General features: G+C 34.0%; 1 protein-coding gene across 1 annotated transcript; it reads right to left on the reverse strand.

Moving 5' to 3' along the window:
* Positions 1–1155: 1155 nt before the first annotated feature.
* LOC130950728 (nicotianamine synthase 1-like) lies at positions 1156–2378 on the reverse strand. Its single transcript, XM_057879289.1, has one exon. It carries the CDS (start codon positions 2336–2338, stop codon positions 1397–1399), a length of 942 nt encoding a protein of 313 aa, XP_057735272.1. The 5' UTR covers positions 2339–2378; the 3' UTR covers positions 1156–1396.
* Between the last annotated feature and the right edge of the window lie 14177 nt (positions 2379–16555).

The raw sequence follows: 16555 nt of genomic DNA on the forward strand, positions 1-16555 counted from the left end.
TTCATATCTAATGTATGAGACAGACCAGATTGTTAAAGTAATGAGAGAAATAGCATTCAGATGTGCGCATAAAGTTTATGAGATGTGATTATGTCAAGAAAGAATATATGTATAGCCCAAGTAGAAGATTGTTAGGAAATTATTTTAATTTCCTAATTTGTTTGTGGGCAATACATATATTAATTATAATCACAAATTATGCTATTTCAAATTAAATGACTTATATAATGATGATCTCGTTTATTATTTTAAATGCTAAATTAAATAAGTCATTATTACTTTTGATTTGGAATTAAATGATAATAAAACCGGATATTATCTTTTGTTTCTTAGATAATTATCTTTTGAATTTTAGATATATTATCTTTTGGACTTTAGATACTATCTTATTTGGGCTTTAGGGTTTAATGGGTGTCATGCTCAAATATAAATAGGCCTTCAGGGTTTCGGTCCCCAATATACCAAAGCCGCCTTTGTTGCTCTTTTCCCATCAAAAGAGTTGCAGTTTAGCCACGTAAAAATACAGAAGGCTTTGGTTGAGGAAGATCGAAAGAACCACAAGATCCAAATTCTTCTATCAATTTCTGACTCTTATAAGTAAAGGTATACTTCCACATTATATTATATTTTTGGTGATTCAGTATGGATGATCTGGGTTTATAAAATTATTTATTCCAACATATTGTTCAATTTATTTTTAATATATATTTATATTTTAGTATATATTTTATACTGGTGTCTAATTTTGGTATATATCTAACATATTAATTTATACAACTAATTGTGATTAGATTAATATATTTAGACTAAATATATTTATCTAAAAGTTACCAAAAAATGACAATAATAAATAAGAGAATACATTATTCACATAATAAAATAAATGACAGAATAATAATAATAATAATAATAATAATAATAATAATAATAATAATAATAATAATAATAATAAAGAAACACGGTGATTAGGAGAATTAAAAAAAAACACATTATAGCACTATGCTCAGATTCAATAAGACACACAATATGTATTTTCTTTTATTTGTCGAAATTCATGAACAACGCAAAAGAAATTCGACATATATTGCTAGATAGTACACAATAAATTAAAATTTTCAAATTATAAATGGCAAACATTAACTAGGTTGCCAAATGTTAATTACCATACTGTTGTTATATTAATAATAAAATGATTATCATTACGGTAGTCCTGGAAATCATAGCTTATTCCAGCAGCAACCGTAACGCATCATCATAGTAATAGTGATTGCAATTGCATTAGCTGCATTTTTTTATTTTTTAGTTTCTGCAATTCTTACAATTGCAATAATAATTGCAACCGTAATTTAAAACTAAATATTTTCCCAATAAAGAGGGAGAGAATTTAGGAAATTAATTAAAGCTGCTCCTCAGTTACCAATTCCTCAATCATGTTCCCATTGATGAGAAGGTTATTGTTATTGAAGAGCGATTGAACCTCTTTCGACGATGTTGAAATAATCGGACACTTTCGCGCAATCACAACTGAATTGATAACCTCATCAGTGGGGTGAAACACGGACAAAACTTCAAATCCTTTGAGATCAAAAGAAGGATTGACTACCGGATATAGAAATGCTCTGGCACTATAGGCACTTCTTACCATAAGAAATGCTCCAGGTGCCATATACTTACCCAAATGATCAATCACTTTTTTCTTCTCCTCATTTTTCATTCCCACGAGCGCGGCAAGAAAGACAACATTGAACTCGTTCAAACCATGGGACACATCTAATATGTCGCTAGTGTGAAAGACCATGCGCTTTGACAGGTCATGATCCGAAGACACCAACGCCTTGGCCATAGAATTGGCCAAAGCGTCGATGTCATAATTATGGAATGTGGTGTTGGGAAAGTGGTTGGTAGCCAAGACAATGGAGGTTAAGGGAAGAGGGCCGGACCCCACGAAGGCAATCTTGGTGGGAACAGCCTGGCAGTGCTGGCTAAGAATGTTGAATTCGAGAGAACTAAGTTTGAGGTAGTTAGAGTAGTAGGGAAAGACGTGAAGACGTCCAAGTGGGTTCTCACCGGAGGATGACGACACCAAAAGCGCCGAATAATGCATCTCCAAGAGCGATTCGGCTTCGGCGCAAAGACGAATTAGGTTGGATCTAGCTTCTTGGACGGTTGTGGAAAGTTTAGTGATGTCGATGAATGGGGTATGAGGGATGCATGTGCGAACGAGTTGGGTGAAGAGGGTGTCGACATCTTGGGAGGGTTTGAGGGTGTCTAAGCTTGAAATCTTGTGGTACAGGTCAAGCACTTTGTTGACTAATGCCTCTTGTTCTTGGCAAACCATGATGTCGACACTATGAGGAGAGAGTGAGGGAGACTGTTACTCTTTAACACATATAGCTCATGGAACATTGAGAGATTATGGTAATATTTATGCTTGTTTTTGTTGGGACCACATCAGCCCTAAAACCGCTTTTTTCTTCTTTTTTTAATCAGGAAAGGTGGGGAATTGCACTACCGTTTTAAAAAGTGATAATTGCAATTTAAATAAATCTCCAGTGCTTCTTAACAAGATATTTGAGTTAGAGTTCCGAAAATAATTAAAAAAATAAAAGTTATTACTAAAAAAATTCTATCATTTCCATAGGACTTCATTTTCGTCTTTCTAGATATAAAATCTTATGTCTACTTCAATTGGGACAACGAAAAATAAATAAATTTCATAGTGTATTGTATTTTGTTATTTGATAATAAAGTATACATATTTATAAAGTTTATATTATGATTAAATACGTAAAGTATGTTTGATGAGCTAGATAAAAGTGGGAATGCATTTTAACCAAATGAATTTTATGGGACATATATAGTAAAGTTAAAATTCACACTTATTTATACTATGATAATTGAGGATAATTCAAGGGTGTTTCTAACTTTATATACAGAAAGTGTACGTGAATTAGTCATCGGGAAGTATAAAAACTAATTAAAAAGCTAATTGAGAAGAAAAACTTGACTATATGTTGCAAAATAATAATTAGTCGTTATTTTTTTTAATAGTTATAATACTACTTTCGTTAAAAATTTAAATGAATAACAAGAAATACAAAAATAATTATATCTCTAATATTAATAATAGAAATAGGTGCGGATATCCCTTATAAAATTAAAATGTTGTAATGATATTACAAATTAGCAACATCTTAATTGGCACTACTATGTACCCATCATATTCTATTATGATTCTGTGCCATAAGAAAGTTGAACGTATACAAAATGTTCGAATTAAAATCTTTAGTATAAAAGAACTTACATGATCATATATAAAATCTTAATTTCTCATGAATACAACTCATTTAATTTTATTTCAAATATAAAAATCATTTTAGAAACTTAAAAAAAAAAGGCAGCATATGATAGGATATTAAGAAAAATCTTATAGAAAATTTCAGGAAAAAAAGTAAGAATTTTATACTACATTCGTATAATTAATGACATATATAATTGATTAATTATAATTAGTATGAAAATTCAATGTAGTGTGAATGATGAATTTTTTACTTGTATAAGACTATATCAAGAGTAATCTCCAAGTTCATATCCTTTTACATTGATTCTAGAAGTGTTTATTGAGTATATCCAAAAAGTCATGCTATGATGCATTTTTTTTTCAATAACATTCTCCTTGTAGAAGAATCAAGGAACGATTTAGATAAAAAATTAGATTTGTGGAGAAAGGCTTTAGAGGAGTATAGTGTGTGCATAAGTCGTAATAATACAGAATATAAAGAATATAAGTTTAGTATAAGAAAGAAAAATACTAACAAAAAAGTGAATTGGAGAAAGGATCATTACCATAAGTAAAGAGATTTAAATATCTTGGATATATTATACAAGACAACAGAAAAATCAAAAGAATATCAAAATAGGATTAAAGTGAAATGGTTAACGTGACGGATACGACTTGTTTTATATGTAATAACCAAAAGTACCTAACTTTAACCCTTAATGGTAAATGTTATTGCACATTGCCATTAAACCAATGATATTATCCTGGAAACATAGCGTTGGTGGCAAAAATGAGCATGAGCATAAGTTTAGTGTGGTAGAGATAAAAAATGCTTAAATGGATGAGCGACCAGACATTTTATGGACGAGTTAATAATCAAAATCGTCCTTGAAAGATATCTTAATTTCTATTTTTATCCCTGAAAGAATAAATTAATCAAATTCGTCCCTAAAAGATAACGGACTTGGTCGCGTTAGTCCTTTTGTCATCTCCTTCATTGAGGTGGCTAATGCTCGCTGACGTAGCCCATTAATTCCCAATGTGGCATTCACTCAGTAGTACCCTCTTGTTGTTGACAAGATAAGTTTGTTAGATCAATTCAAATCAGTCCCTAAGGTAGCGCTTAGTAATGAGTACTGTGATTGAAACTGTGGGACTATGACTCAGTATTGTGTTTAGTGACCAGAGACTGAAACTAAAATTTCAGTCTCTGTCCTAAAAATTTCAATTCCCTCACTACCTCCAAAAAATAGGGACACAAGGGACTAAAATTTTGTAGAATAGGGACTAAAACTTTAATAACATTTTTTCTGAAAATACCCTCATTCAACCTTTCAAATTTCAATAGTTCTACCCTCCCACAACCCCATCCCCCCTTCTCCAGACAACATCGTCTCCTTCTCATCCAACTATCGCCTCCCCCATGTTCTTCAACCCCTACCATCCACATCTTCGGTAATCAATACAGCAGTGATAAACCCCATTTTTAGGGTTTATTCTGTGCTTAATCTAGTGAATTTTATCCATTATTCTCACACTTATTCATACAATCCGCATGTTTTATGTTTTTCTTCCTGATTTTGTATTATGATTGAAAACATGTTTCTTTGGTCTTAATTTAGCTAATTTTAATCCTCTCTTAATACCATTCGATGCCATGATATGTGCGTTAAGTGATTATAGGGATTACAGAGTAGAAATGGCTTAGAGGATGGAAAGGAAGCATGCAAAAGTGGAAGGAATACAAGAAACTGAAGGAACTGCTAAAGTTGTCCAGCCTGACCTCTTGGTACTAAATTGACCATAACTTGAGCTATAAAGGTCCAAATGAGGCGGTTTTAGTTGCGTTAAAAAGCTAACATCCGGGGCTTCGCAACAATATATAATTTGTCATAGCTGCTCTGAAGATAGGCGACGCGCACGCATAGGTCACGCGCACGCATGACCTGGGAAAAATTCAATCCACGCGTATGCGTGGACGACGCGTACGCGTGACTTTGCCGCGTGCTGGACGTATCAGAAATTGCTGGGGGTGATTTCTGTGCTGTTTTTGACCTAATTTTCGGCCCAGAAAACACAGATTAGAGGCTATAAAGTGGGGGAATGCATCCATTCATAAATACAACATTCATTATTCACAATTTTAGTTTTAGATGTAGGTTTTCTAGAGAGAGGCTCTCTCCTCTCTCTAGGTTTTAGAATTTAGGATTTCTATTAGTTTTAGGCTATTTCTTCTCAATTTCAGGTTCAATGTTTCTTTAATTTAGTTTCTCTTCTACTTTTATTTATTCTATTACTTTAATTGTTTATTTTCCCAATTTGGTTTATGAATCCCTATGTTGAATTTGATTTTCTTATTTAATACACATTGAGGTATTTCATATTTATGATTGCTTTCTTCCTTTTAGGATATAAATAATTTGGATTTTTCTCCTCCCTTCGCTTTGGTTGAGTAATTAGTGACACTTGAGTTATCAAACTCAGCTGTTGATTGAAAATTGAAATTTGCTTATTGATTTGGATCCCTCTAAAGCTAGTCTTTCCATAGGAGTTGACTAGGACTTGAGGAATCAAATTGATTAGTCCACTTGACTTTCCTTTATTTAGTAAGGGTTAACTAAGTGGGAGCAATAAACAATTCTCATCACACCTGATAAAGATAACTAGGATGGGATTTCAAGTTCTTATACCTTGCAAGGGTGTTCATGATAATTAATTTACTTTATTGCTAATTTATTTCCTTGTTCCCTATTTCAAAAACCCAAAAAGATACTTTTTCATAACCAATAATAAAACATACTTCCCTGCAATTCCTTGAGAGACGACCCGAGGTTTAAATACAGGGTTATCAATTTTATTGGTTTGCTTTAGTGATAACCAAAACTTTTGTACGAAAGGATTCTCTGTTGGTTTAAAAACTATACTTACATCGCGATTATTTTTGTGAAATTCTTTACTAGCAGAAATCAGTTCGTCAAATTGGCGCCGTTGCCGGGGAATTGCAAACGTGTGCCTTATTATTGGTTATTGTAAATATTTACTTTTGCTTGTTTATTTTTTTTATTTTTAATTTTTATTATTAGCTACTATGAATTCTCACCCCTCTGGCTTCAAGTTTGATTCCAATGTTGTTGTAAGGAATGGAAGCTATAATGAGAACAGGCATCAACGTTGGAAGAATCAAAGATGGGAGGAGCCACAAGGATTTGATTAACCCTCTTGGCAACAACCCCCTCCAATGCGCTATCACCAGCAACCATTCTGTGATGCATACCAGGACAATAGTTATGGTGGAACCTTTCGTGACAACCCACCTCCACCAAATTACTATGGTCAAGAGACATTCTGAGGTGCATACCAAGATGATAGATATGGTAGACCCCTTTGTAGTTACCAACAAGCCCCATCCTATGCTTATGAACCACCTCCACAACATACCAAGATGATAGATATGGTAGACCCCATTGTAGTTACCAACAAGCCCCACCCTATGCTTATGAACCACCTCCACAACATACCTTTGAACCACCAAACTCACAAGCCCCTTACCACCAAACACCCCCATATGACCTCGACCCACATCCACCACACCAAACCATCACATGAACCACACCCAGAACCACCATCTCAATATACACCACCTCCATATCCTTATCAAGAGGAACCACCTCCGTGTTATGAGCCCTTTCTCCCAACAAATGAACCCCCCTGTCCACCCTAACCCTCCATGGAGAACACACTTACCTCTCTCACTAGTCTCACCTCTAAACTCCAACATCTTATATCCCTCATGGACTAACCCTCCACCTACAATATTCAACCCTCAAGCTTCAGCGCACCGCCGCCCTCCATGCAAGAATACCCATATCCATCAATCCAAGAGCAACCTGATCCCAATGATACTACTGACATGGAACAAGAGAGAAGGGATCGTCTTAGGGACGCAATGGATTGATTACACGCGGCCTTATTTTCAAAGGAGTAAGAGGAGGCCCAAAATGTGGAGGTAGGAGAGACCCTTGAAGATGAAGGAGTAGTTGAAGAGAGTTGTCATAGAAAGGAAATCATCAAGGAGGAGTACGATTTTATACTAAAACAACTGGACAAAGCCACAATAGTTAAAGAGGAAGTGGTTGAAGACTTAGGAGATGCAGAATCTCCATGAGAAGGTCAAGTCATAGAGCCTCCTTCCAAGATGCTTGAAATTGATGTTGAGGAGGGTGTACAACCTACAAGGCGTATCATGGCTGAAGACCTTGAGGAGGTCGATCAAGAGGTGGATTCAATCATTGATGAATCCTTATCTACAATTGAATCCTCTCCCATTGGACTTGACATGGAGATTAAAGAAGAAGAAACACAACCTCCCATGCCCTTGGTGAACAATGAAGAAGAGATTGAATTGGAAGAACGCTACCAAGAGGAAGAGGTTGATATTGAAGAAACTTGCAAGGAGGTGAAAGTTGTCAGAGAAGAGCACAAGGGAGTGGAGCTTGCAAGATCATTAGAAACACCTCTCCCAAGGCCATTACCGTCCAACACAACGTTCAAGTGGGTAAAATTCTTATCCTTGACCTTTACTTTCCCACTTGAATATGGGCTACTGGAGACAGATGGTCAACTTAGAGCTCTCTGTGGCTTTAAGAGTAAGAGGGAGATGGTTAGTGGAAAGAGTTATCCTGCAAGGTTCAATATGGTTGCATGCTCCAAATTGAAGTGTAAGGATTGGTGTAGAGCTCAACTGAATGGGTCTAGAAGGTTGTTTTGATGTCTCTGTGAGAATTCAAATTGCGAGCCACCCGGAAGGAACAATGGTGACCCATAAGAAGACGGGTATAAAAGCAAAGTTTAGGACCACAGAATTCATTCCAACAGTCATCACTCTTGGGGCCTTATCACCTGCTTTGACTTGCTTGAAGGCTTTATGCACCTAGTTTGGGACCCCGAAGGCTATTGGAATTACAAACACTAGTGGGAATTTCTGGAAGAGTTCAAGGATAAGCCGCCCTGATAAGAAGCTCACCAAATGTCCAACTTAAGGACTTTAACTAAAAGTGCTAGGTGGGAGACAACCCACCATGGTATAATCGTTCCTTTTATTCCTAGTTTATTTTATTTTAATTTTATTAATGTCATTCATAATGTTTGCATTAGTATCTGCATACTGCATATTGTATAAAAAAAACTGAACAGAAAGTTGCGTGGGAACAGAAAGAGTGCCAATCGCACAAGCATCATCACGCGTACGCGTCCCTCATACGTACGCGTCATTTTAGAATTTGACACTTCACGCGTATGCGTCAATGACGTGCACGCGTGACCCAGAAAAATCGACGTAAAAAGGTGTTTGACTGAAAGTTGTGATGGCCTGGTGCTGAAATGGTGCTAGAAGCACAAGCTGTATCACGCGTACGCGTCCCTGACACGTTCGTGTCATTTGTCCCAATCAGACCATCCACGTGTACGTGTCTCTCATGCGCACGCGTCGAGTGAATTTTAAGCAATAGTGCGTATGAGACAGAGAGTTGCACGTGCGTAAGGTTGCTTTCGCGCCAATAGCACAAATCATGTCACGCGAACGCGCGAGGCACGCGCCCGTGTCGCAAGCGACGCACAACTAATCCACCTCAGCTCCAGATATCTTATCTTTTATCCCCCAATCCTAATTCTTTCTTCTTTCTTCTTTCTTCTTTCTTCTCCCCCCTCTCATCCTTATTCCCTTTCTTTTCTTCTATTCGTTACATTTGCATACTCGCATTCATGGCATTTTAACTTCATTGTTTCTTCTCCCTTTCTTTTTTATACTTGTTGTTTTCACATGGGTGTTAAATTTTTCTTAATTAACTGTTGCATATTTCCTGCATTATTTTGGGTACACCTTGACTTGTTGATATTTAGTTGACATGCCCTGTGCTTCTATTATTTTCTCACTTATATGTTGTCGTGACCATGTAGTTAAGAACCTTGTTATTTGGCACTAAACCACATATGTTTTATTTCTTTTCATATATTTTTGCTTGTGGGTTCTTTCCCCTCCCCTCTCCCTTTTTCAAGATGGCCACCAAGAGGGAAAAAGAAAAGTTTCTAACTGGAGCAGTAAACAAGTCTGCCGCACCATCTTTGGAGAAAAAGCATCAGTTGGAGCAACCCTTCCAGATGCACATCTTAGCATGCACCGAGGACGGTGCAATCTTTAAGTGTGGGGATGTCGATACCGATCTCTGTGGGTTAGTCACTTTCTTCTCAACACCAATTTTTATTTTTTCTCTGTTAATTCATTGTTGTATTTGCATGTTTGATTGCATGTTTGTTACATTGTGTGCATATTTTATCACTACTTGGTTGAAGTAATATTTTCTTTTTCAAGAAACCTTTTATAGAATTTCACTAATTTGAATTATAATTTTTATTGAACTTGTTTGAAGAAATATTATTTTGGAACATGGTTTAGAGCTCGAACACACAAAACCCGTGAGATTTTGAGCCTATTTGATTGGTTGCATTTTATCAACCAATATTTTATTTTTGGTGTGTGTTTTCTCTCTAAAATTGTGATCTTTGTCTTGCTTAATTCTATATGTCCATTATTTGATGTATGCATGCACTTATATGATTGAGGCCTTGTTTCATTGAGCTTACATACCCATATGGCCTTAACCCTTCATTATCCCTTGCAAACCAATTTCGAGCCTATTTTACCCCTTTGTTCTTTACTTTAGTTCATCACTAACTCTAAATGGAAAATAATAATGTCCTTAATTTGAATCCTTGGTTAGCTTAGACTAGTGAGAGTGCTTATGATTTAAGTATGGGGAAATTGGGTTTGGAAACATTTTGTTTGAGAATTGAGTATGTTAGAATTTTTTGAAAATGTGAAAGAATATTGAGGACATGTTTATGCATTCAATACCTTAATCATATGCATTGTGAAAAACAAAAAAATAATAATAAATACAAGAAAAATAAAAGAAAAAAAAGAGAGCAAATAATAGAAAGGGGACAAAATGCCCCAAGTCAAGTAATGATAGCAATGCATATGAGTTGTACTTAAATTTGGGATGCATGAATGTGTGGTAAACATAGTTAATGGGCAGTTAGATCTTGCATTATAATTACATGGATTATCTTAAGTTAGGTGGTAAGTTTAGGTTAATCAAGGATTCAGATTTTAGTCCACTTAACCAAATACAATCCTACCTTGACCCTAACCCCATTACAACCCTTGAAAGACCTCTTGATATGTGTATTTGTGCATTAAATTTCTGTTGATTGGTAGAAGAAGAGCAAGCCTTAGAAAGCAAGATTAGTAGAGAACTACGAGACTCGACCCTTAAACACTTGAGCAATTAGAGTGTATACACTTCCAGTGAGGGTTCGATGCTCGATTCTTTGTTCCCAGCTTTCATGAGCTATCTTCTTCTTGCAAGTTATTTGTACTTTATTTTGTGATTTGAATTAGTGAAATCCAGTTCATATTTGTTCTTGAAGGATTTGTTTACTTTTAACCAAGTAGGTAGAAACATTTTGTATGTAGTTGCATTCACATAGATAGGTTGCATTTCATACTCTCTACCATTCCTCTTCACTCTTTTAGTTCTCTTGAGCTTAGCATGCGGACATGCTAATGTTTAAGTGTGGCGAGGTTGATAAACCCCAATTTTAGGGTTTATCCTATGCTTAATCTAGTGGATTTTATCCCTTATTCTCACACTTATTCATACAATCCGCGTGTTTTACGTTTTCCTTCCTGATTTTGTGCTATGATTGAAAACATGTTTCTTTGGTCTTAATTTAGCTAATTTTAATCCTCTCTTATTACCATTCGATGCCATGATATGTGTGTTAAGTGATTACAGATATTACAAGGTAGGAATGACTTAGCGGATGGAAAGGAAGCATGCAAAAGTGGAAGGAATATAAGAAACTAAAGAAACTGCTAAAGCTGTCCAGCCTGACCTCTTGGTACTAAATCGACCATAAATTGAGCTATAGAGGTCCAAATGAGGCGATTTTAGTTGCGTTGGAAAGATAACATCTGGGGCTTCGCAATGATATATAATTTGCCAAAGTTGCCTTGAAGATAGATGACGCGCACGCATGGGTCACGCGTGCGGAAAAATTCAATACACGCGTACGCATGGACGATGCGTACGCGTTACTTTGCCGCGTGCTGGACGTATTAGAAATCATTGGGGGCAATTTCTGGGCTGTTTTTGACCCAGTTTTCGGCCCAGAATACACAGATTAGAGGCTATAAAGTGGGGGAATGCATCTATTCATAAATACAACATTCATTATTCACAATTTTAGTTTTAGATGTAGTTTTTCTAGAGAGAGAGAGGCTCTCTCCTCTCTCTAGGTTTTAGGATTTAGGATTTCTATTAGTTTTAGGCTATTTCTTCTCAATTCCAGGTTCAATGTTCCTTTAATTTAGTTTCTCTTCTACTTTTATTTTTTCTATTACTTTAATTATTTATTTTTCCAATTTGGTTTATGAATCCCTATGTTGAATTTGATTTTCTTATTTATTATACATTGAGGTATTTCTGATTTATGATTGCTTTCTTCTCTTTAAGATATAAATGATTTGGATTTTTTTCCTCCCTTTGCTTTGGTTGAGTAATTGGTGACACTTGAGTTATCAAACTCAGCTGTTGATTGAAAATTAGAATTTGCTGATTGATTTGGATCCCTCTAAAGCTAGTCTTTCCATAAAAGTTGACTAGGACTTGAGGAATCAAATTGATTAGTCCACTTGACTTTCCTTTATTTAGTAAGGGTTAACTAAGTGGGAGTAATAAACAATTCTCATCACACCTGATAAGGATAACTAGGATGGGATTTCCAATTCTTATACCTTGCAAGGGTATTCATGATAATTAATTTACTTTATTGCTATTTTATTTTCTTGTTTCCTATTTCAAAAACCCAAAAAGATACTTTTCTATAACCAATAATAAATCACACTTCTCTGCAATTTCTTGAGAGATGATCCGAGGTTTAAATACTCGGTTATCAATTTTATTGGGTTTACTTTAGTGACAACCAAAACTTTTGTACGTAAGGATTTTCTGTTGGTTTAGAAACTATACTTACAACGCGATTATTTTTGTGAAATTCTTTACTAGCAGAAATCAGTTCGTCAAGCAGCAAGCAAAAGCATATCTAACACAACACAACCTTAGTAATCAACATAAAGATTCCCAAGTGAATTGAGAAGGGGGTTGAATCAAGGAATCATTTTTAAAATAGCTTATGCATAATTCTGGTTTTAGAAGATTATTTTTAATTTTGTCTCGTTAGCATAAAAAAATTGAAATGGCAGAGAAAGGGAAAGAAGAAGAGTGAGACCACGATAGATCCTGGTTCGGCCACTCAGTGTAATGTGATCTATATCTAGTCTCCACCACAACAATAGTAGAATTTCTACTATAATAAAGATTGATTACAAACACCAATTTCAAGAGACTCACACTCTTGTAAATCATAAATCACCTAAGCTAATCACAAGCTTATTAGTAAATTGCCTAGGTGCTCACCCAACCTAGTTAAGGAGAACCAAGTGCACTCTAACCTAGCACATTTTCGAAGTCAAAACACTCAAATAAAGGATAAATGACTTTTCTATACACTACTCTCTTTGCATTTTGTATCTCTCAAAATAAGCTTAAATCTAAATAAAAGAGAAGTAAGAACACACTCAATTAACAAGGAAATAAAAAGTTGTTTATGTAATCTACAATATGGTTATTCTTTCAATTTCATGCCAGCATTACTTATTCATGTTTATTATTAATCAATGCACATTTGTGCAAACAACACAGTCGAACTTCAAAATAACATGACACTATCGAACACTAGAGAGATAGAGTGCCAAAGATCAACAAATTGAAATCAAAATTTTAGCTATGAATTATGTTTTCAATCGCTTATGTTGATCTATTTACAGAAACGAAGGACGTGGTTGGTTTGGTTATAGTAGCCTTAATATCGGTCACCCAAATGTACATCGCTTTGTGAGATAGCATCTGAGCCATGACTGTAACGCGGTCTAGATGTCAGTTTATAATTTTTGCAACTTTAAAAATTGAGTACGTTGCAAGTATAGTCTAAATCAGTAACCAACTCAAAATCAAAGTTTAAAAGATTGTCACAAAAATTAAATCAATAACGGGAGTTGAATTCCGAAATGTTCTCCATTAGACTTGCAATTGAATGCACAACATTGGTTACGGAATTTAGGAGTTTTGAATATGAATGCGAAAAGGTAAAGTAACTAGAAATTAAAAGAGCAATCAACAACACAATTGCAATAAGTAAAGACAATAAACAAGTAAACAACTATCTAGTAAGCATGAAATTGAGATGACAACAATTAAAAAGTAACTACACTAGAAAGCAATGTAATTAAACTAAAAAGACTACAAATTCTTTTTCTTCTTAGGAGTCTATTTGTAGTTGGTGGCCTAACTAAAGGAGGCATTACTGGATCAGGAATAGGTTGAGAAACTGGAAGAGTTCCCTAAAATAGTTGGAATATATAAGTGTCATGCTTAAAAACACCTTATAAAATAAAGTTGTAAAAAATATTAATAAACTCACTATCGGGGGTTGAGATGTTGTTGCTTCAACAGTTTCAAGAGTTTCCTCCCAGAACATCTTCTCTAGTCTTGCTGCCTCTTCTTTATCATCCACATAAGCCCCACCAACAGAAGGGTGTTGACTTGAAATTTATCCTCCAGCACTCCCAACCATTACCTCCTTCTTCTTGGAACAGCTACGACTGTTGTGTCCAATCTGCAATACATATGTCATGAAAATAAATCTGGACATTCAACATACAAGTAACGTAAGGGTATGAAGTATGGTATACCTTTAGGCAATACTTGCAGGTGATGGGGCTATATTTTCTGGGAGCCTTATGAGAATTTGGGGTAGGTTCTTTTGGTCCGTCGTTCTTTTTGTCTCTTTTTAATTTTGGTCTCTCAATTTGCTTCTTGTATACTGGGGGCAATATAGGAGGTAGATCAACATGCTGTCAGTATTTTTGATTTAGAACAGATTGGATAACAAACTGGTATATGCTATTATATGCCCCCATAGAGAGCCAGTTATATGCATATTCTTCTGGTCTCCTATTCTGGTATGCAAGGGTAGCACATGCATGTCTGCAGAGCAACCCAGTCAATTATCAAAATTTGCATCTATAAGTTCTCTTTTCAATATTCACCATAACTTTGTGTGGCAAGCACTGTATTTCATATATATGTCCAGAATCATCTTTAATGGGGAACGAAGATCAAACTAAAAGGTAGAAGAAGATCCAAGATGGCCTTATATGTGAGAAGATCAAATTATAAGAGATCTATATGAAAATAATTTCATGATAAACATAATACATAATATGACATAATAATGTTATTTAATTTATATAGTTAACTCATCTAATAAGATAAATCATTGTTGTTATATAAAATATCTTTGAAAAATAGCAAAAAAAAAAAAAAGTAATAACTCATCATATCCAAGTTTAAATTCTTGCTCTATATAAATAATGTTCCTTAAATATTCATTCTAGAATTAACATATTATATTTAAAATATATAATATTATAAATAATTGATGTTAAAAGTAAAAAAAAAGTCAATAAATTGAAATATAATTATCGTAGTATATTTAATAGAATTGCCTCTTAATTCAGGAACACCTAAAGAATATTCTTTAACTAACACATCTTAATTAAATGATTGGTAAAGTATATTTTTTGTTTCTAAAATTTATTAAAAATTTTAAAAATATTTTTAAATTTTAATTTATTTTAATTTTATTCTTAATATTTTTTATTTGCATCAATTTTATTTTTATCTTCAAATTTTCTAATCAAACTATAGTCAAACACTATTTTTTTTTAATTTTACTCTTCAAACCCTATTCTCGTTCATAATTTTTTATTCTTATTTTTTTAGGTTTAATTACTCTGTTGGTTTCTATAGTTTCGTGAAATTTTCAATTAGGTCCCTACACTTTTTTTTTTAATTTAGTCATTGCACCAAATTTTTTTTTTAATTGGGTCCCTATACTTTTTTTTCTTTTTATTTAGGTTCCTATACCAATTCTTTTTTTAGTTGGATCCCTATAAAATTAAGCCAATTACTACTAAGAGAGACTTAATTGAAAAAAAATTAGTGCATGGATTCAATTAAAAAAAGTATAGGGACCTAATTGAAAATTTCACGAAACTATAGGGACCAACAGAGTAATTAAACCTAAAAAAATAAGAATAAAAAATTATGAACGAGAATAGGGTTTGAAGAGTAAAATTAAAAAAAATAGTGTTTGACTATAGTTTGATTAGAAAATTTGAAGATAAAAATAAAATTGATGCAAATAAAAAATATTAAGAATAAAATTAAAATAAATTAAAATTTAAAAATATTTTTAAAATTTTTAATAAATTTTAGAAACAAAAAATATAAGTTTTTAACCATTTTATTTCCCAAATAAGCTTTAATTGATTCTTTTTTCATTTTTCGTTGGCATGTCTTGAAATTTGAAAGTGAAATTATTATTGATAATGTGGCAACTAAGAAATATATTTTATTTTTAAGAAAAGAGTAAAAAATAGAGGACCGTGAAATAAGCATGAATTAAAGATGATGGCATCTCTTTTAATTCGTATTGTTGGTTTGGGTGATGGTGGTAGAATTGAGATACACCACTTGCAGTGGTCAGTGATGGAACGCAAACGGCAGCAAAAGTGTTGAATAGTTGTTGTTGTTGTTATTGTTCTTGATGATAAAAATTATGCTCTTCTGCCAATTTTTTTTCTTGAATCAATGTTTTGAGAATTTTTTCTAACAAGAGAGCTCAACACAATAAGTGGAGTAAAAACAACAAACAAATAAAAAAAGTTAAAAAAAAGAAAAAAGTTGTAAAGAAACTCATCAATTATTTTTTGTGCTCCAACTTCTTATAGTGTACTCCTGATTTTGTCCTCCTAATTTTGTACTCGTGAAAACATCTCCAACCGCTCCAATCTTATTAAAACTCTGTCAATCCAATTGTAAGATCGCTAAGCGAAAATCTACCAGTTGTATATCTTCTTTTATCCATTCTTACTAAAACTCTGTTAATCTGCCAGCATCCTTTCTCCCCTTCATCTGGCACAATCTCGTTGAAGTCTCCCATAAAGGTTGACATTGCTCTGCAATATAACTCAATTTCTCCCCCACAACAAATTTCTCTTCTCTTCTATAAACTCCATACACCACAGAA

Source organism: Arachis stenosperma, chromosome 9 (assembly GCF_014773155.1).
Source record: "Arachis stenosperma cultivar V10309 chromosome 9, arast.V10309.gnm1.PFL2, whole genome shotgun sequence".
Classification (NCBI taxonomy): domain Eukaryota; kingdom Viridiplantae; phylum Streptophyta; class Magnoliopsida; order Fabales; family Fabaceae; genus Arachis; species Arachis stenosperma.

Excerpts from the sequence above, each read along its gene's own strand:
- LOC130950728 (XM_057879289.1), bottom strand. The coding sequence starts at position 2,338 with ATGGTTTGCCAAGAACAAGAGGCATTAGTCAACAAAGTGCTTGACCTG.